At 34.9% G+C, this 22,172-nt stretch overlaps 1 protein-coding gene across 7 annotated transcripts in view; it reads right to left on the minus strand.

The window, feature by feature from the left end:
• TTC13 (tetratricopeptide repeat domain 13) overlaps positions 1-22,172 on the minus strand; it is a 104,469-nt gene that overhangs the window by 17,580 nt on the left and 64,717 nt on the right. For 3 of the 7 annotated variants that reach the window (XM_056816145.1, XM_056816144.1, XM_056816142.1), the window contains exons 9-18: positions 15,606-15,688; positions 13,108-13,249; positions 12,503-12,677; positions 10,718-10,874; positions 9,169-9,299; positions 8,336-8,468; positions 7,422-7,514; positions 6,477-6,560; positions 4,711-4,795; positions 143-249 (exon numbers count right to left, since the gene is read on the minus strand). In XM_056816145.1, coding sequence (XP_056672123.1) covers positions 143-249; positions 4,711-4,795; positions 6,477-6,560; positions 7,422-7,514; positions 8,336-8,468; positions 9,169-9,299; positions 10,718-10,874; positions 12,503-12,677; positions 13,108-13,249; positions 15,606-15,688 — 1,190 coding nt within the window. Of the gene's footprint in view, positions 1-122; positions 253-4,710; positions 4,796-6,476; positions 6,561-7,421; positions 7,515-8,335; positions 8,469-9,168; positions 9,300-10,717; positions 10,875-12,502; positions 12,678-13,107; positions 13,250-15,605; positions 15,689-22,172 lie in introns of all 7 variants that reach the window. The other 4 variants (XR_008916269.1, XR_008916270.1, XM_056816143.1 and 1 more) reach the window with 2 other exon arrangements.

The raw sequence follows: 22,172 nt of genomic DNA on the forward strand, positions 1-22,172 counted from the left end.
CAAAGAGATCACATAGTATATATATATGCACATACACACATATAAACACATGTGAACATGTGTGCTTCACATGCACACACATACACACACAAAGATGATACATGGCCATATTTTATACTCACACTTTTTAAAGCATACATACTTGTCTCCTGTTATAGTAATTGTGAATCCATCATATTCCTTCCCTTGATCTTTGAGGCTGGGAACTTTTGTATTCACAGTGAACCCATCCCTTGTTTTACTGTTAAACTGCTTTCAGGAAAAAAGAAGAGTAATATTACTAGTCTATAACTTCATGGCCAATGCTATTCATTGTTCAATAATATGCATTTTCCACTTGACTATTTTAAACAAGGTCAAGCTGATGCAACAGATGAATTGTTGACCACTAATGCCAATCAGTTCCTGGGGAATGGGATCATTAGCTGGGCATAGTGGGAAGGGCACAGGACTGGGAACCAGGAAGGCAGGCAATAGATTTTGCAGTACTATTTAAGAAACTGTGGGATTTGGGAAAATCATTTAAAATCTCTCTAGGTCTCAGCTTTCAAGAAACGGCTAGGGTGGAGAGGGAACTGGGTCTAGAGTCAGAAAGACCTGAATTCAAATCCAGTCTCAGACACTTATTAGCTGAATGGCCCTGGGCAACTCATTTAACATCTGTCTACCTCAGTTTCCTCAACTGTGAAATGGGGATCATAATAGCATCTTCCTCAAAGGGCTGTTTTGAAGATCAAATGAGAAAATATTTATTTATAAAGTGTTTGGCATCGTGCCTAGCACATTCTAAACACTTAATGAATACTTTTCCCATTTCCCCCTACCTCATATGTTAATTTAGGAACCTGGATTAAAGATCCTTCCAACTATAACAGTAGATAATTTTAGATTATTTCATGTAACAAAAGATTCATTCTATGGCCCAACATTCTCTAAATTCAACTTTTAAACTATCTTTGCACATAACCCAGAACAAAACAAAACCTCATAGGCTATGCTGATTAGCAAAGCAAAATCCCATTTTCTCCTATACATTTGGAATCTATTTATGGTTACCTACATCCATATGCTTTAAGGGGCAACAATATTAGTTCCTAACATAAAATCAGCATTGTACAGTGGAAAAGAGCAATGGATTCAAAGTCTGAGGATTCAAGGTGAATTCCAACCTCTACAACTTATTATTTATGGTCACCGTAGGTAAATCACTTAACTTCTCTAGGAATTAGCTTGTAAAAATAATGGGACTGAACAAAATGGCTTCTAAAGTCCTTTCTATCCCTAAATCTAAATCCTGGCACACCAGAAGAGCTTAATTATACTTGTTTAACATTTGATTAAAATGCAATCACGCTCTTTCCAAAGAGAAAATATCACTACAGCTTATACATATACCATGTGTAACCAATGTCCCACCAATTGTGTAACAGGGGTATTTTAACGGGAATGCCATGGAATGGGATTTTCAGTCTTTAGGTTAAGACATTCACATCATTACTATTATATTCCCTGCACAAGAGACTGAACATAAATTGTTAGTAAGAACTTAATAATTGTGAGTGGACTTTTTATGAAAAATAAGCTACCCTAATTTGTGTCAAAGAACAAATGTCACAACTATTTCCTACCTGCCAATCAGTGAAAGGAGAATAGTAATGCTGAAGGAGCTTTGTCATTTAATTTTTAATGTCTATACTGAAAATTAAAAGCTTAAAAGTTTTTGTTTCTCTATCTATATTTAAAATGCTGGCCTCTAAGCAAATATATGGAGGATATTCTAAAAATCACTCAATTTTTTGTTATTTTGGCTAGAACTTTAAATCTCTTAAAAAGCACTATAAGGTACTATAAAATAAATAACCACCAAGTTAGAAACCTAGCTTATGATCTCATTAATGCCCCTTGAGGCATAGACATCAATGTTATTTCCTTTGAGAATGCTTATTAGTATTATAAAAATGCTATTCCTAAGCACAGAATTTGGTTGAGTGAACTCAATAGATGGCAGTAAAAACAAAAAATAAATGATCATATAAAAGGTGAGGCAGAGATTTCACAGATGTTAGGCAAATCGATGCAGTGAAAAAGGAAGGATACTACTTCAGATTATTAATAATCTTAACTTTCAATTTAATTTAGTTAATTTAAACATAATATTAAGAAATATTATGTAATGAACATTCACCATTCACAAAGTAATTGAAAAATGAAGATATTGCATTTGTCTCTACTCCTAACCTCAGTCATTTCAAATGATCAGTTTTCTAGGGAATACTAGTGTGAAAAGAAGCTAAATGAGTAAATTAAGAAAAGCAGCTTGCTACAACACACTCTTGTGGGATCTGTATAAAAAGAGCAATAGAATAAAATGGAAACTCTTTCCACACATATCAAAGGACCATCAAAGGTACTTGAAGGATAACAGGCAAAGATCAAAGTATCCTAACACTGGGAAAACAAAAGAATTTGGTATTGAAATGGGGTGGGGGGATCTCACCTTGGTCTTCTGGGCTTCTTACATAAAATGTAAAAAGCAATAAAGAAAAATGAATGGGTTCAAGTGTATCTTTAACTTATACTTCCACTGTAACTTCCTTGGTTTGTTACCTCTTGCCTGGACTATTGTAGAGGCCTCTTAACTGGTCTTCCAGTCTCCAGTCTAATCCTTCTCTAAATCCATTCTTCACACTTCTGACCAAGTAATCTTCCCAGCCACACTTCTCTGATCACATCAGGTTCTTTTAAAAAAATTATTTAAAACCTTCAGTAGCTCCCCATTACCTTCCCCAAAAATGTATCAACCAGCCCCTGATCCTGGAATTCAAGGCCCTCTGACATCTGTCTCCAACATCTTTCCAGCCTTAGTTCATACTCTCCCTTTCACATAATTTTTGTTGTAGATTCTCCATCTCTCATTCTTATCCTGTCCTCTCTGGTTTTGGTGCTTTGGCTCACCCTATCCACCATGTCTAAAGTAGACTTTTCCCCCCTCCTCCCACTCCTATATATTGATCTCCTAAAGTACTTCACTTCCTTCAAAGACAAATTAGGGGCCTGCTTCCTCCACAAAACTTTTTCTGATACTCTCTGCCCCCAAATGAATATAACTTCCCTCCACAAATTTCTCAGAGCATGATGCCTAGACTTCTCTTTTGTGTTTTTTCCACCTTCCCTGGTTTCGCACTTACATACTAGGCACTTTATACTCAATTCTTTTGTTGTTCTAAGCCTTCAAAAAGAAGCATATATTTACGTTTCCAATGCTCTGTTATCTAATCACTTTATTAAGTTTTTTTTTTAATTTAAGAGTCAAATTAAGTGCTTTTTATAACACACACACATTCATGATTCCTTTGTATTCAAGCCAGCCACAAAATGTTGTCAATTGTTCCCTTCCCAAAGGACACCCATAGTCCAACTGATGACAATATTAAAAGATATAAACAAAATAAGCAGCAATGGATATATACCTTTTCTTGAACAATAATCAGGCTGTCTTAAAGGCTAAAGTTTCCCTTGTGCTTTTAAAATAAAGATGTTGAGAAAACATCTGCCTCCCTCCAAAGTCTGTTCTTGCTTAGATTTTCCTTCTGATAATTAAGGTATTTGATATCTCAAAGGCAAAGGATTTGATGCCATAATCCTATGACAAGTCTAAGTGACTTAACTGTTTAATGTAAACTAACTCTAAGAACATAATTATAAAGAATTCAGGAGTTTTATCACGTTAAATGAAAAACTGAAAGACTAAAATATAACTTTTATTCAGTAACTTATGCTTTCAAAACTTTTTTACATGTCATATTATCAGATATTCATGAATAAGCATTTGAGGCAGGTAGGGAAGGTATTAATTATAATTTAACAGATAAAGTAAAGCTCAGGGGGACTAATATGACTTTTCTCAAAGTTAAAATTGTTAATTAACCAACTAGGCAATTAATTCACTAAACAAGATTAGAAATCTAGTCTTTGTACACTTAGTCTGGCAGTCTTTCTACTATATTATCTGGCTTACTCATTCAATTAATGCTTTGAGTAAGTTATTTACACTAATACAACACAATGAAAAAAGCCTAGGAAATTCACCTAGTCTATTAGTGATGATGAAATAATACATTTAAGGCCTAAATTAATAACAATAGCTAGCACTTTTGAGTTTGCAGATCATTTTACATATGCTATATCATCTGGTCCTCATAACAAATTTGTGATAGGTACTATTATTATCCCTATTTTACAGATGAAGAAATCAAGGCTGAGGTAAAGTGACTTGTTTGAAGTCACACAGCCAGCTAGTAAATGTCTGATCAAGGATTTGAATTCAAGTCTTCCAGACTTCAAGTTCAGCACTCTATTCACTGAACCACTAGCTGTTTCTAAATTGTAACTTATTTAATTAGATAAAATAGGTGTTAATAGTCCCTCTAAAACACACACACACACTCCCTCTCTCTCTCTCTCTCTCTCTCTCTCTCTCTCTCTCTCTCTCTCTCTCTCTCTCTCTCTCTCTCTCTCTCTCTCTCTCCAATACTGAAAACAAAATAAATTAAGGATATAATCTTAATCTCATATTCAAGGCATATTTGATCCATGGAAAAGATCTGGTCATAATTAAATGATTTTACAATTGGTATAAGCAAGCCACGTACTTGTCTTCTTTAGTCAATAGTTTTATTTCCAAAAGTATCAGATTCATGCCAAATTTACCTTCATAATTGGAAGAAGATCTTCTACTTTGTGTACTTTTTCAAGAGCTTCTCTAACTTCTAACAGTCCTTTGGGATTATTAGCACTAAAAATACAGAGAGGTGGCAGTTAAGGTTAATGCATAAATGTAATAATTAGCCAAGTTATTTGAATAATTTTCCATTCTCATTTTAAGAAATGTTTTCTTAGTCATGAGTTACTCAAGAATGTGCAAAGTTAGTGATAAGCAACACAGGAATTTTCTGAACCATGAAGTGGACTTGTTGCTAATGGGCCTTGAGATAGAGATGAGAACTTGGACTCTCACCACTGAGTTGACAGCCTTGAAAGTAACAGTGTGAACAGTGTTTGTTTGTGAACTGGCATCAATCTTTGTTTTTTTCGACCCTGAAAATAAAAGCTGGATACAGGGTTTTGTTTCTATTTTTTTCCTTCACAAACTATACTTTGTAAGTTCAGTTATGGAACAAAAAGGTCTATTTTTCTTGGGTTTTTCTGTAACACTTCATATTTGCATAGCAATTTAGAGTGATTTTTATAGAAAGGTTGAATGAGGCTATTCCCAGTCTTCTGTGCTTTGCAATTCCTCCTCCTTGATATTTTCCTCCCTGGGTTGTCACACTATTGTCTCCTTAGCACTGGTTTAGGGACCCCCCCCCCAAAAAAAAAAGGTTTCAGGATCATCTATGTCTTGCCTTCTTTGTGTGGATAAATGCCAGAATCTCATCCTGAGCTGTCTTTTTTTCTTTGCCTACACTCTTTCTCTTGGTGATTTCAACATTTCCCATGGATGCAACCATCAGCTCAATGCAGATGATTCCCAGATCTACACATCAGACTCTAATCTCTTCCTCTTACCTCTAGACAGAGAGAGAGAGAGAGAGAGAGAGAGAGAGAGAGAGAGAGAGAGAGAGAGAGAGAGAGAGACAGAGAGACAGAGACAGAGACAGAGAGACAGAGACAGAGAGACAGAGACAGAGACAGAGAGACAGAGACAGACAGAGAGAGAGAGAGAGAGAGAGAGAGAGAGAGAGAGAGAGAGAGAGAGAGAGAGAGAGAGAATAGAGAGAGAATAGAGAGACACAGAGGCAGAGAGAGGGTGACAGAAAGATTGAGAGAGAACAGAGAAACACAGAATGAGAGAGAAAGATTGAGAGAAAGATTGAAAGAGAGAATAGAGACAGAGACAAGAGAGAATGAGAAAGAAATATTGAGAGAGAGCAAAAGAGAGAAACACACACACAGAGGAGAGACACAGAGAAAGACTGACAGAAAGAGACAGAGAATAGAGACAGTGACAGAGAGAGAATAGAGAGTCAGAGACAGAGAGAGATTGAGAGAGAAAGAAAGAGAGAAAGGAGAGGGAAGGAGAGAGAAGAGAGGGAGAGGAAGGAAAGGGAGAGATAGACAGAGAGAGAGAAGAAATTTAGATGCACACAAAACTATGGCTTAAATCTCCAGGGTACAGTACCAATTCAAAGAAAATGTCTGCTCTTAGAGGAACAGGGTTAGAGTAGTTTTTTAGATGGAAATAAAAGATCAGAGACTACAGATTAACACTCTGAGAGTTCCATGCAGTAGCAGGGAAATTTTTAGTATATCCTGCAAACCTAATGTAAGGGAAAGATAATGAAAAAGATTCTATAAATATGATTAATAACGGACTCTATTTGGCCCATTAGTAGATGTCTTTTTTTCTCAAGGGAAATCTTTCAAATATAAGATATATTAGAAGCAATTCATTAATACAGAAAATAAATGATTACCCATGATAGACAAGAATCCTGTCTTTGATAAAATGAAGTATTTTCTCAAAATATTCCAGGTATCTCATGTTAATCACTTGACCCCTGTAAGATTCAAATAAAATGTAGTAGTTATTTAAACAGAAATATTTAGAACAATAGCAAGGTTCTGGTCTAGATGAAAATGCCCTTGAAAAGTTCTAATGAGAACCAACTTAACAAATAAAATTATGGAAGCAGGCTCATTTCCCACTAAACATATAGGAGAACCAGGACAGCAAGGTGCTCAGACCTGATAACTGATCAAAGACTACCTAATTATGAAAATATGAGGTCAGAGTTTGAGGCCATAGGCAATCAAAAGAGCCACTTTCTTGAGACAATATTCACACATCAAACTCCCTGGCATCTACCTTCAAGTATCAGATGTTTTAAAAGGCACAAAAATAAATTCAAAAACTTCAATATCAATTCCTTTTTACCTTCACGCATATTTAATATTTAAATCATAAAAATTCTCTATAAAGGTCACAAATTATTTCATAAAAGAAGGAATCAAGAAATCATGAGGGGAAAGTAATTTATTTCTTGAAAATGGAAACTATTCAAGCATAAAAAATATCATTTTATTAAATATAAACAAAAGCAAACATGAAGTAGTTCTGCAAAATAATAGTCTCATTTGTGAAATCAGAAAACATTTAAGATGTGAAACAATGACATATTCATTTTTATCAAAAATTTAAGAATAAGACCTTGCCAATGGTCAAAAGCTATTTTCAGAGGCCTAGGAAAACTACAAAGAAATAAAAAAGTTTACATTGGAAAGAATGAGTGTTATGGAGCAGTTGAGGTGCTAGTTTCTATACTACAAGGAAATGAGTAATGGATCACCCATGATCTACTATACTCTATTCATTAAGATAAAACTTTTAAAAACCATTAGAATGAGGAAAAATTTCCTACCTGATTAGATTGATGTGGTTATTAAAGCCCCTACTAAGACTTCGAGCTGGCATTTGATCTAACCATAATACAGGCTGGTCGGGATCAGCAATCCTACAAAATAGAGCCTATTAAAATCAAAAAATTTATAAGGACTAGAAATGATCAAAGTTTTTCTTTTAATATATACAAAGTGTTCAAGATACAAAAACTGGAAATTCATTTGTACCTCTATATATAGATCACGAATTTGGGATTCTAGAATAGAAATTTAACAAATGGGTAACTCTTCTTGAAAACAATGAATCTCAGGGGACAGGTAGGTGGTTCAGGGGATTGAGAGCCAGGTCTGGAGACAGGAGGTCCTGGGTTCAAATTTGACCTCAGATACTTCCTACACCTGTGTGACCTTGGGCAAGTCACTTACCACCCCCCTCCTAAATTGCCTCGTCCTTACTGCTCTTCTGCCTTAGAACCAAACACATAGTATTGATTCTAAGAAAGGTTTAAAAAAAATTTAAAGAATCTCAAAGGAATCCCCCAAGAATTCATATAGGAGCTTATAAATGGAAATTCACCCCCCAGGGACCCTGCAACATAGGAGGTGTTTGTTTTTCCAAGAGGATTGTGATATAACTTAATAAAAGACTTCATTTGCAAATATTTTCTCAGACATAGAATCTCTCCTAGTTGAAAAGAGAGTGGCAGCAGCAATCCCTGACATACTTTATAGGAAGGTGGAAGGGAAGTGATTCAGAACCTCTATTAATGCAGGGTCTGAGGTAATTATGAAGAGCAGGGAGAGACCAGGCCTTAAATGATGTGTACTATGCCAAATAATATTCAATTTCTTGTTTCGGTCAACTCAATTCTTTAGCTCATGGAAATTGGCATGATCTCAAAATAAGGCTTAGAGCTCTGCCCTGAATCATTACCTTCTCCATTTTACTGCAATATCAAACATATCTCTCCACTGCATCAGTCGTGTTTTTCCATTCATTCGCACTTTTGAGTTGGCCCAAGTTCTTTGCACAGCTTGCATGACTTCCAATGCAGCCAAACCCATTGCTAACGGGCAAAGAGTATTCAAGAAGATACATATTGTGAGTTCATGTGGGAAAGTACTAATTTTTTAAACTTCCTATAATTGTACCCAGTAAAGAGTCTCAGAGATGTTTTAAGAAAGGAATAAAAAGACTCAAGAACATCTCATTATGCTAACCCTAATTAAATCCATAAATGGAAAGGAGAGGTTTCTCCAAAGTGACCTCCTCCCATCTCTGCTTGTTACCAAAGCTTCAAGAGTGCCAGATTCCTCTTCCCTTCAACAATGACCCCAGAACAGCTGCCTATGGAGTATTTCCTAGATCTAAAATCCAAACTAACAGTAAAAGTTATGGATAAAATGGACAAGTATTAAGAGTATTCTTACCTCCACTCCCCCCCTCAATTCTCCCTCCCAGCCTAGTGGTGATACTGTTTAGATTTCTGTTCTGATCAAATGCAAATCTGATCATCTATTTTTAGTACAAGTTCTCTGGTACAAGCATTTACTAAAGCTTAGCATGGGTTTTCCACATGCACAAGATGATATAACATTTCATACATAAATTATTCATAAGTTGGAATAGTAAACTGTAAAGTTTTAAAAAAATAATCCTTCATTCCTCTCGCAATTCAGTAAAAAGTTACCATTAAATTAAAAATGTCAACCCCAACAAGAACAGGTAGAAATTATTTCCATTTTCAGATGCAATTTTTAACATACCTCTGTGTATTCTCTTATTTGGCAGAAAACCAGGTGTTTCATATTGCATCAGCGACCCCAAACGATCTGCTACACAAATCAGCTCTTGTACATCAGGCTTGTAGCTCTCAAAATTCTGTAGCAACACGTCTCTGGGAGAAACATTACACACATATGAGAAGGGCTTTTACAACAGCCATTTGGAAATCTAATTCCATCAAAAGAGAGATCACTTCCTCCTTTGGGAAAATGACTAAGTCCGGTCTACAGCTAAGCCTATGTGGAAGAAATAGGATTACTGTACAACACAAAGATCTACTTTGATCTCTCTGAACTCGACCAGATTCAACTAAAAATGAATCCATTAAAGAGTTATAGATATACACAGCAGAAAGGGACATCAGAGGCCACCTCTGTCTGTGTCTTGTATAGATGAAGGATGTCCTAAAAATCTTAGCAGAGTTTTAAACTTCTAAAGCTTTAAAACTCTGCTAAGACTTTTGGTACTGCATATGTGTGTATGTGTATATACACACAAGCACATACCCTTCCACACATGCTGTCACCCCCAATAGAATGGAAGTTCCATGAGAAGAAGGAATCTTTTATTTTTGATTTTGCATTTTCAATGACTACCATGTAGTAAGTGCTTAATAAATGTCTCCTGGTTGACAGTCCACCTCCTTCACTGTACCAATAAAGAAACTGAGATTTGTGGAAATTAAATTATTTGCCTAGTCACAATTAAACTGAGTTTTCAGAGGCAGAATTTGAACATAGGTCCTTAGGATTCAGTCCTTAATTAAAATAGACTTGCTTTGTGTTTTTTGGGAGGTGGTGTTTAAATGCAGATGGAAAAATAGATTAATAGCAGTGGCATTTGGGATAGATGTACAAAATAAGTCAAGCACTTCTGTCATTTATCTGCCTTAGATAATGAATTTTCCAGAATATTTACTGAAATATTCTAAAATGGTTTGTGTAGTCTACTCTACAAGTAGTCTATTTCGGGAAGTAGCCACATACTTCTCTCTTCTTTGTACACACACCACAGCTGTGAGGGATGCTGAAACAACAAAGAGAAAATAAAACTGTCTCAACCTCAGCAGGATGCCCTTGATACTGAAGATGGATTTGTACATTTTCACTGATAAGCTGAACCTTCTATGTACATCTAAGAGAAGAGTATGGCCACCCGTCACCAGTTTTAGCTATTATTTCAGGGGGTAGGAGAGAGAGTGGAGGACAGACACCCTATATCCAGGTAACATTTTAAAACTTCCTCTGAAGGAATTAAAAGTCTCTAAGGGCTCCACACATCCATTAAAAAAATACTAAGTGGATTTCAGTTTGGGGCTATATACCAACTGGCATAGAAAACAAGAGGGAGAATAGTTATCCTTAAGCAAGTTTCAACTTGCTTTGCTAAAAATATTTTCAGTCCTATTAACCTCAAGCAAAGTTAACTTGAAGGAACATGTATAGAAAGTGTTGTTGTGTGTGTTCAGGGAAGTGAACTGTCACAGTGAGCTGGGGACCCAAAGGAAAAATCTTCAATTCAATCACTTACTTGATGTGAGGCTGAAGTCCTGGCTGCTCTTCATAATCCTCTATGAGAAAGGGCAAATTTTTAGCCCAGTGATCTTTGAAGCTTCCAGGCAAATCCACATCAATATTATATTCTGTAAGTGGGGTATCAAGATGTGCGTGAAGGTATCGAGAATACTCTGTAGAAAAGACAAAAATATTTGAAGTGCCAACAATGCTCTTCCCCAAGGCTAAGTGCCATATGATTATCTAATCAGCCAGCTGTTATTTAATCTATTCAGGAATTTTAAATGAGCATTCTAAATTTAGTAAGTCACTGTGATTAAATGATAATAAAGCATAAAATAACACTGACTTCAGGTGCTAAACTTAAAAAAAGTCAAAAGAATCTAGGTCATTTTAGATTAAATTCACCTATTTTTCCATGCATAATAGCAAAGAGGTGATTTTCTCAATCCTAGAGCCAAAAAAAGGTGTTAGATGATTAAATAAAGTCCATTAGATGACTGAATACAGCCCATTAGATGACTGAATAAGGTACTATTTATCCAGAGAGAACATCAGGAAACCAGAATTCCAAGTTTTCTTATCATCATCATTTATTATAACAATAGCTACCATTTATATAGAGCTTCAAAATTTCCAAAGCTCTTGACTGATGTAATCACATTTGGTCAGCAAAATAAAACTGTGGGGGAGAAGCTAATATTATTCCTATTTTGCAGATAAGGCAACTAACTAAATAATTTGTCCAGAATAACAAAGTTTCATTAGGATCTGAGGCAGTGGGAATGTTGGAGGGAATGTGGAAAAATGGAGACACTAACACACTGTTGGTGGAGCTATGAACTGATCCATTCTGGAAAGCAATTTGGAATTATGCCCAAAGAGTTATAAAACTGTGTATATACTTAGATCCAGCAATTGGGTCTATCTCCCAAGGAGATCAGGAAAAAAGGAAAAGAATACACATCTTCCAAAATATTTAAAGCACTTCTTTGTGGTGACAAAAAACTGGAAATTGAGGGGTGTCCATCAACTTGGGGAATGGCTAAATAAATTGCGGTATATAACTATGATGGAATACTATTGTGCCATGAGAAGTGATGAGCAGGCAAATTATAGAGCAAAAATGATAACTAAACCTTAATCCACAAAATATGGAAACTAATGACAGAGAGGAATAAAAATGAAATGAAACAATGGAAGATATGAGTTCAACTCTACAGGGAAAGAACAGTTGGAGACAGCTCAATGAATTTTGCTTTCTTCTTTCCCCAAAGCAAAATATTCAGTATTTTCTTAAAGCCACATGATTGTTTTGTTTTGTTTTGGTTGGGGGGGAGGGGTTGAGAAACAACAATTCACAAAAGGCTGGCCTTGCCCTTGAAGGATTCCTTTTCTTACTATTCTTATCCAAGCTATTTTTAGAAAGCAATTTTTGGTATTTTTTGCTATTGTTGAACCTTTTCAGTCACACCTGACTCTGTTCCCATTTGGAGTTTTCTTGGTAAAGATACTGGTTTGCCATCTCCCCCTCTCCAGCTCAGGCAAACATAATTAAGTGATTTGCCCAGGATCACACAGCTAGTAAGTATCTGAGGCCAAATTAACATTCAAATGAGATGCAATAATAATGTTGTAATTTTTGCCCTATGTGTATTTTTTAAGGATAGGGATTGTTTCATTTTTGTCTTTATATTTCCATTGCCTTGAACTAATAAAGAATTGGTTAATTGAATTAATATTGCTACACAAGAGGGGGAAAAATGAGAAGTTGCCATGCTTTCTGACACTTCAGACTTACCTCGGAGGTATTTTACTTTAAGGTATTCTGGGCTAGCCTTCTGGCCTGGGAGAGGGTCATTTAGCATAACTTTAGTTTGTGCTTTTATTCCTTCATAGAAGTGCCCCATTGCCACATGACTGAGTCCTTTCATATACTGGCACACTTCATTATATGGCTCTAGTTGCAGGCACCTCTGGAGGAATTGAAGAAAAACGTAGTCAGACAATCTAAGTTAAAAACATCTAAATTTATTCAGAAAATATCTTCAACTTAAGAGTTGCTGAATTTCCATTCTGGGCTAAATCAGATCAAATGCTCTGTAACTTAGCCTCTGTCCTCTGTATCATAGGATCTTAGGCACAGGTTTTAGAGCTGGAAGGAGTCTTACAGGATGTCTAGTCCAACCTTTTCATTTCATAGATGAGGAAATTGAGATCCAGAGAGGTTAAAAAAACTTTCCCCCAATCATATAGGTAGTTAATTCAGGATTCAAACCCTGACCCTGACTCCAAACCCAACATTCTCTTCCATTGAACCCTGTGTAGCCCACTATACTCATTTTAATGTAGCTCCTATAAAAGCCAACCACCTGACATTCCAAGAATTCCATTGGAGATGCTCACCTTGAAGTTCTTTAGAGCTTCTTGTAAGCTGCCATGGTGATAGAGCATCATTCCCCGGAGCTGGAGGGTCTGGACATGATTCTGGTTGAGCAGAAGGGCCCTCTGAAAGCTTTCGGTGGCTGCTTCAAAGTTGCCTAGTTCTCTAGGTGTTTCATACAATAGTAAAGAACAAGGTACAAATATAATTAGTTGATGTGCTGAATGTGCTTGAGTTGAATTTTTACTACTAGTTTTGGTGCCTGTATTCCATTCTAGGCTATACCACTGACTACTTGTATGACTTGTGGCACAATATGTTTTTATATCTATCACCAAACCTTACCCACATGTTATAAGAACAAAATAAGAAAATGTCTTTGAGGCAGCTTGAACTCTACCAAGAAAAATTTCACCTTTCAAATAATAATAATGTAATGTAATCACCTTAACTCATAAAGGGATTCTACGCCTAGAAAAGTCTGTATCTACATAAAGGGATTCTTAACCATTTTTGTGACATGGACGCTTTTGACAATCTAGAGCAAACTATGAACCCCTTTTCCTAGGTACTCTCCCCTCCTTTACTTTTTATAACATTTCTCTTTTGGTTTTCCTTTTACCTGTCTGAAGTACCTTCAGTCCCCTGGTCTGGATCCTCCTCTTCCAACCCACCAAATGTAGACATTATCAAGGCTCTGAACTGGGACCTCTTCTTTATAATCTCTCTTTTTATGATCTCATCAAATCTCATAGCTTTAACTATCATCTCTCAGATGTATCTACTTAATCCTAATTTCTCTTGAACTCCTACTCCCAACCTGACATTTAATTCAATAACCGAGCAAACACATAACCAGCAACTACTATGTCTCAATTTATGTGCAATTTATGAGGACCAAGCTTGGTCCCTAAAAGAGATAAGAGATGACACCTCCTCCAACCATTTTTGCACAAGTAAGGAACTATGGGTGTAGGATATCACATATAATGAAGGCTTTTTTGATATGTTGTTTAGTATTGTGGAAATTTTGTTTTCTTCCTTCTTTTCTTTATACTTTATTGTAAAGAATAACTCTTTAAGAAAGGAAAATGTAGGTGACTTAAATGAAAAATATCAATGACAATGTATTTTTAAAAACCTTACCCTCCATCTTAGAATCAACATTATGTATTGGTTCTAAGGCATAAGAGTTGTATGGGGTAGGCAATGGGGGTAAAGTGACTTATCCAAGGTCACACGGCTAGAAAAATATTTTTTAAAAAATAACTAAGAGAAGGCCCTGGAGCCCATGAATATAGAGCATGAGGCAAGGTAAAGCTAAAAGGAGACTAAAGAGCAATAGCCCATTGGTAGGGCAAAGACCAGGAGAGAGCAGTGTCAAACAAAGGAAGGCAAGAATATTTGATAAAAGGTGCCAGTCAATAGTATAGAATGCTGCAAAGGGGTTAAGAATGCTAAGGATTGAAAGAAAAAAAAACTATCAGATTTAAGGTGCTAATAGAATTTTGGTAACCTTGGAGAAAAAAGCTTGACTTATGTGGTCAGTAAAATTTTAAATTGCCCTTATCCTAGGTATTTTACTATTCTATATAAGGTTGCTTGGGGTTTTGTTTCTGTTTTTAAGATTTTTACAGGAGCCTAATAAACAGGGGAACCTGTCATGCTAATGCATGAAACAGAGATTTAATTTAATTTTTAAAAAAGTGGTTCTGTGAAAAAAGATTGAATTCACACATTCATATACCCATATAATTTAGAATGACTAATCTAATTTTTTTATATAACCAATTTTTAAAATTAAATCTGTTTTCATGCATTAGCATGACAGATTCCCTTATTTATTAAACTCTAGCAATCTAAAAAACAAAAGAAGGAGCAGCTTTGTAAAGAATAATAAAAAAGAAGGGTCATCTACTATTTTACTATTATTACTATAGGAAAATTTATGATCAAAGAAACTTTGGTGCTTTTTTAAAGACTAATTTTAAAGTTCCACAGTCACACATCCTTGTTGTATATTTCTTTTTTGTTCTAGGAATTTTCTATCATAACCCTTTATGGTAATGTCTTCTTGTTTGTTTGTTTGAGTTGACCCTTTGGCCACATTTAAATTTTTTTTTCTTTTCCTTTTAATCCTTGACTCCTTCCAATTCTAGGGTCTTGTTTAGGTGAATTTTCTACAGCATGGTTTGCAAACTCTTCAGAAAAGTTCATTAACCACTGTCTATGTTTAGCAACATTAGGCATACATTTGCAGAACTCTGATGGTAATGAACAGCAAAGCATCTAAAGTGGGTTTTTTGTAACTAATTTTGCTCTTTCAGTTCTCTTTGTAGTCAGGGCCACGAGACTCAAGAAAGGCTGCAGCCTTCTCATAAAAGGGAGAAAACAGTTTATCTCATCAACCAGAGATTCTTATCCAATCTAATATTAAAAGTTTCTTTTAATGTTACTATGATTTTGGATGGCATACAAATCAACCCCACTCTCAAAAAATAATACCATCACTTTCACTCACCTGTAGGCCTGCCCAAGACTTTTATATGCATCGATAAAATCAGCTTTCTGTTTCAAGGCTTCTTTGAAAGACTCAATAGCTTCCTATAAAAATTTAAGAAATTTTTGTACAATTCTTTATTTTGTTTCACTGATAAATGACGACTTGCAAAATATATTTTTATATTTTGAATACAGAATTTTGAATAGAAAGGGCACTAAATACTACATAAATTAAAAGAAAGTAGTTTCCCTTCTAACTCAAAGGAAAGAATAAAAAATTTCTGAATTTCTTATTCTACTCTGCAAAGTGAAAAAAATATTGCCACTACTATTTAATTCACTGGGCTCATGGGTCACAGAATTTCTGTGATGATTAATGACAAAATCCCTAAAGATACTACTACTCTTTGAAGAAAGGTCTGGAGAAGTACAATTAGTGACCGACTACATGGAGGACTGACCTCAGAATAAGCATGATCGTGGTTCAGATTCTGACAGATTTTGGCAATTTAACCTCTCAATACTGGAGAAACTCTCTAAAGCTCTAAACTCTAGAACAATTGCTGATCTGTATTGGGAGAGGGATATTCCTGATCTGTGTGCTCCACACAATGACCACATCATAAGCACACACCAAAAATGATAAGAATGATAATAGAAGCTGCCATTTATATAAATCCTCATGGTATACAAAAAAAAAATTTGTGTCCCCATTTATATTCTCATTTTATCTTCACAACAACCCTGTGAAGTAGTACTATAACAATCTTCATTTTACAAATAAAGGAACTAAGGCCTTAGCCTAGGATAAGTAAATTGCCTAGGGTCACAGATTTAGCAAGCAACTGAGGGAGAGTTCAAACCAAGTCTTCTTAACTAGACATTAAATCCAGTAGTCTAGGTTTAATAACTGTTAAGATATGGAATGAGTTCAACAACATTAATAATGAGAAGAATCACCAACAACAATGATAATAATAGCTAGCATGTATATAAGCACTTATTTTGTGCCAAGGCATTGTGCTAAGCTAGGATTCTTTCATTTGATCCTCAAAATTTTATTATCATCATCTTACAGATGAGGAAACCAAGCCAAAGAAAGGTTAAGTGACTTGAATGGGCCACAGAGCTACTAAGAATTATATGAGGTCAAATTTGAATTCAGGTCTTCCTGACACCACTGGACCCAGCCCTCTAGCCACTGTGTAACCTAGCTGATCCAATAGTCTAAACAAGAGAAAAAAAATGAAGTCTAAATGAAAGTCTTCATAAACAAAGAAGACCTAACACTAAGTTCTGAATCCCAGAGGATTTAAATGTTCTAAAAAAGGAAAGGAACAACAAAATAAAACATTAATCCATCTAAGATTGGAAAATTTTGCAAAATTGATATCAGTAAAACAAATTGACCCATTTCTCCTGGATTGATTTAAGTGCTTCAAAAGGCAGAAGGATCCATTCTCTTGCATACTATTTTAGGAAGTACAATGTGTTACAGTGTGTTATAGCATCATTATGCAAATATTATCTGGTTATATATAACCTATTAGTAATATGTGCCATTATATTTATGGCATATTGTAAAAGTTAATCACAAACAACCTGTCCTGTTGCATTATTAAATGCTGGATCCAAGAGAGAAAATCAACTTTCTTCATCAATGCCTCCTTTATGTACTACAACAGAAAATTAATTATGAAGACATTTTACACATGCATATACTTCTGCTCTCATCAAAGAAAAAGCTCTGACCATAGATAGTATCTATTATTGCATTACATAATCTTCAGGACTTTTAATAAAAGGACTTTACTTCAAAAATCCCAAACATGTAAAAAATCATACCTAATGAATATAATTAAGATTATTCAAGACTAAGACCTTGTGTTTTGTATATGTGAAGCACTCTAGAGGTATTTAAATAGACCTGCCAAGTATTTTTTCCAAACCACAATTTCAATTTTTAAAAAAAGTTCTTTCTTCATGTTCCTTCTTTATTTGCTTGGGGGAAATCATCTTTATTTGACAGAACAAGCAAGAGTTTGTTAACTCTTCAGAAAGATAAAATTAATGGAGGGAAATATGCCTACTTATTTGTTAATCTAAATGAATTTATATTTGTAGTCTAGCAGGGACATAAAAAGAAAAGTTAAGCAAGTATCTTTTACTAATTTTTAAAAACCACTATACTTAATTTCTTTCCTGGATACCAATATATTCTGTTCTTGCCTTACAAAATACACCAACTTTTTAAGCCTGAAAGTCATCTATTTTTTTTGTTCTATTAATTTCCTCTTTTCTAGCTGCTACCCATGCAAAGGTGGTCATTCTTTGACCTTCTAAAGTATTCTTGTTGGATTTTGCTTTTGTTTTTAAAAGTGTGAGGATTCATGTTTTGTTTCAAGTTATTGCATATGCCAAGTTGTAGTTTTCTCTATCTCCCTTTGCCAAAACAGGAGGGGACATAGGAGAGATAAGGTTTGAAATCAAGTAGAAACAAAAAAAAATTAGACCAACGAAAAGCACTAAATCCATTCATTCATTATCATAGAAATAAATTATCATCTGTCCTACTAAGTAACAAGCAAACTGGATACTTCCATATCTCATCCTGAGGCTGTCTAACATTTACCATAAGAAGAGACAGTAGTAGCTTGTAAAATTATAGGCAATTTCAAATAGCTAAAGGGGACATTTCAAGGCTATGGCTTAGAACATATGATTTTGGATTATTCTAAAAAGCTAAGCCTGGTGGGGTTCAACAGGAATGTTAATTTGTGACCTTTTCTGCAATACACCTAAGCATTGTCTAACAATTATGTGGGTCTGTTATGCTTGACATCTGTGAAATTCTTAATATAACACATCACCAACTCAGCCTACAAGCACTTGATTTTTTTGTCAAATGGAAAACTATAGGAGCCAAAGGCAGTACCAATTAGAATAAATTCATTTGCAAGATCCAATGGATGAGGATGGTAGAAGACAATTTGTGCAAAGTATGGACTGCTTCACAGAGCAGCATAATAATTAGAGGACTTAGGAATTAAAAGTATTATAAAATCATAAAAAGAGGGAAATTAGAATTCAATGTGTTGAAAAGCAAAAGAAGTTTCCAGAAAGATTGACTTGCTAAGTAAAATAACCCTAAAAGCATTTAAGGATGAAACTAGAAGGAAGGTCATAAATAGAAATAAATCAATGAGATCAATAAATAGAAATGATCTATGAAGAATTCTATAATAAAAGCTTTTCTCCATCAATGACGCTGGAATTGGCGCATTTAGATTATAACATCATATTCTCTGATGTCCCATGAGGATGGAAAACAGCACAAAAGAAATAGATGTGAAGATCAAGTGTACTAGATCAAGGATTCCCAGAGGATATCTATGTTGGAAGTGGCATGTCTCTCAATCTGATCTGATGGATAATGGTTTGGAAAAAATCTTGGATCTTGTTATTTAAAAGAAAAAAGGTAACTGAGAAAATATCAGTAATTCCCCATTTACCCACTTTCCATCTCTTAAAACAAATTTTTGTGAATAATCTATACACAAGTGGCAGCATGGTAAAATAAATGTAAAGAAGGAAAACAAAGACAATAGCTGATTTCAGGTCTCTGAAACATGCTAGTTGTATAACTAATGATGAATCATTTAAATTCTTAGTGCCCCCAAACAATGCTCTAAGACTCTTTATTACAGATTAGTTGCAAATTTGTAAAGGAAAAGGGGATTCTCTACACCAATAAAATCTCGGGTGAGACAAAAGACAAGTTATATTCACAAATTATATTCTATAACAGATCATGTCTTTACAGTTCCATAGCTGACTCCTAAAAGGTACTGAGAAGACAAGATTCCACTGTGCTTATTGCTGGTTGACATTCAATTCAGTAAAACAAAAAGTCAACTTAAAGGCTCTCCTACAAGTAGGTTCCCATGAATAGTTGAGATAATATGTAAAGTGCTGTTACCTTTAAAATGGTATGTAAATATTAGCTATTATTTCTGTCTTTGAAAGTCATACAAGATTACTGGAAAGGTATGATAACAAAGATAACATTATTTGTTGACCCTCTAATAAAGAAAAAGCAAGGCAAGACACAAAGAGCCATATGCATTGGACACCCTCTATGACATTGCCAAATGCTGTTGGCAAGCAAGTATCTCCCTGTTTGGGCCTAATTTCATGTTAATAATCAGAAGATCACTCAGTCATCTCTGTTATAGCATCAAAGAAGTTACTTTTTATTGTTTTAGATTATTCAAAGAAGACACTTGGGTAGAATAAAGTCTTTTGAGCTATATTTTGCTCACTGAATCAAAAGCTTTTTAATATTCTAACAATGATCATAATAGTATTTTTCTAATCTCTGTATCTTTTAGACTATCAATCATTTTTGAAAGCCTGTTTGTTGCTTTCTCACACATTCACAAAATCAAAGGAATGTGGATTTAAAACTGGGAGGGAACTTGGTTGTCATCCATCATTTCAAAGATGAGGAAACTGAGGCCAGCTGGAGTGTCCTCAATACAGGTTTGTTTTTTTTTTAATTTGTAGTGAAGGGAAAGTAGACATATGGGTTGGTTATTAATATTTTCTTAGTTGCCTGTTTACAACAGTAATAACATCTGTGATTTTTCTAAGCTTTTAACATTCTACCTTTTTCCAGTTATCTTGAAAAATGAAACCCTGACAGGCTCAAAACTGTATGGCCTCTAGTAGATCTCCTTTGTCCATGTATACTTGCCCTGATTTGGCTCCCATCTCTCCTCTTTTAGTATAATTCCTATAAATCCATGTAGCAAATATGACAGTACAGTTCAAATGTGGCAAGCTCCACTGTCAATGAAGGGGAAAAGAGTTTGTAATAAAAATCCTGATAGATCTTTTCTGTTTTTTCTGTTTGTTGTCCCACTTTGACCTTTATATACTCTCAGGATAATCTGACTTAATTGGATCTCTCACCAAGCTTTCAGTAAAATTATTTTTCTCCTAGCTTCTGTCTCTCTTATAAAATGCTACTGCTCATAGTGCAATAAATAAGTGGAGAGTCCAGACACTTTATTGGTATCCTCATGATAGCAGGAGAAACTATGAAAAGCCTCCAGAATATTGAGTGCATTCTCTATGTGGACTTTATAGAGATTCAGGTTGTATAGGCATGAATAGGTTATAATTTGCATCACTAAAAGAAACATCCAATCAATGAGATTATAGACCTAGTTGGGTAAATGTTCTTCAAACTCTTCCTCCATTCTTCTCTAAGATTGTACAAATTTTTTAATATTCTAAATCAGTATTGCTTTTGGCTTCTCTTTAAAAAAATAAAGAGATCGGGGGCAGCTGGGTAGCTCAGGGAATTGAGAACCAGGCCTAGAGACAGGAGGTCCTAGGTTCAAATCCGGCCTCAGCCACTTCCTAGCTGTGTGACCCTGGGCAAGTCACTTGACCCCCATTGACTAGCCCTTACCACTCTTCTGCCTTGGAGCCAATACACAGTATTGACTCCAAGATGGAAGGTAAGGGGTTTTTAAAAAAAAAAAAATAAAATAAAATAAAGAGATCAAGTGTTTGCTGACTAATGCATTTTCTACATTCTGGCTTCTTTGTTGTGATTATTACTATACATTGACTAGACTTTCTTAAGGAATGTTGATAGTCTATGTTGATTTTTATTGTTTGTATATTTCCCGTTTTTAGATGTAAATTATTTTTTTTAAAGGTTGGGCTGGAGGAGTTTTAATTGTATACCACAAATCATCATTTTCGTTCTTTCTTCTAATTTGATTTTGATTTTAAGGTTTGGGACAGCTGATTTAGAAATGACTCATGATGTCACTCTACAGTAGAAAGAGCATTAGGTTTGGAATCAGAGGTCTTAATTTCAATTCCAGTCACTTATTACCTATGTGAACTTGGATTAATTTATTTGCTGTCTCCTGGCCTCAGTGTCCTCATCTGCAAAGAGGGCTAGATAGATGACAGATACATCTATGATTCTATGATTTGTACCTAGTTGTTTCCTATCCATTAAGATAGAGCCAATTTCATATTTTATGTTATTCAAGTCTTGCTAATTCTTGGTGCTTCTTAACTCTCTTCTAGAATAAAGTTTTCATGATACAAAAAAATGTGAGATTTCTGCAGTTTATGAGATTTGGGCTTCCAGTTTCTTGCTCCTGACTTTCAAAGTTTTTCACTGTCCTCCCCTAATCTGACTTTACTATTCAAGTCACTGCATGCTAAAAGTAAATATTAGCTTAATTTGGAATATTTTAGAAATTATTACTAGATTTCATCTTTGTTTTTTGCAACAGATTTTGGAACCTAAGCTGTAGTCTTAGCAATGTAGCATAACATAATCAAATATCTCATTAAATGTTTCTTGTTGCTTCTGTACAAAAAATAAAACCCAACTCTGTTAACTTCTTTAACTACCACTCTAAGAAGGGCCTATTGAAACATTTTTCCATTTGGTTACAACTATAGAAGACATAAAATTTTTTCTGGTTTTGCTTATGGCAAAAAGATTATTCAGGTACACAAGTAATATCAATACTTATACTTGGAGAATTAA

The sequence above is a fragment of the Monodelphis domestica genome, chromosome 2, assembly GCF_027887165.1.
Source record: "Monodelphis domestica isolate mMonDom1 chromosome 2, mMonDom1.pri, whole genome shotgun sequence".
Classification (NCBI taxonomy): domain Eukaryota; kingdom Metazoa; phylum Chordata; class Mammalia; order Didelphimorphia; family Didelphidae; genus Monodelphis; species Monodelphis domestica.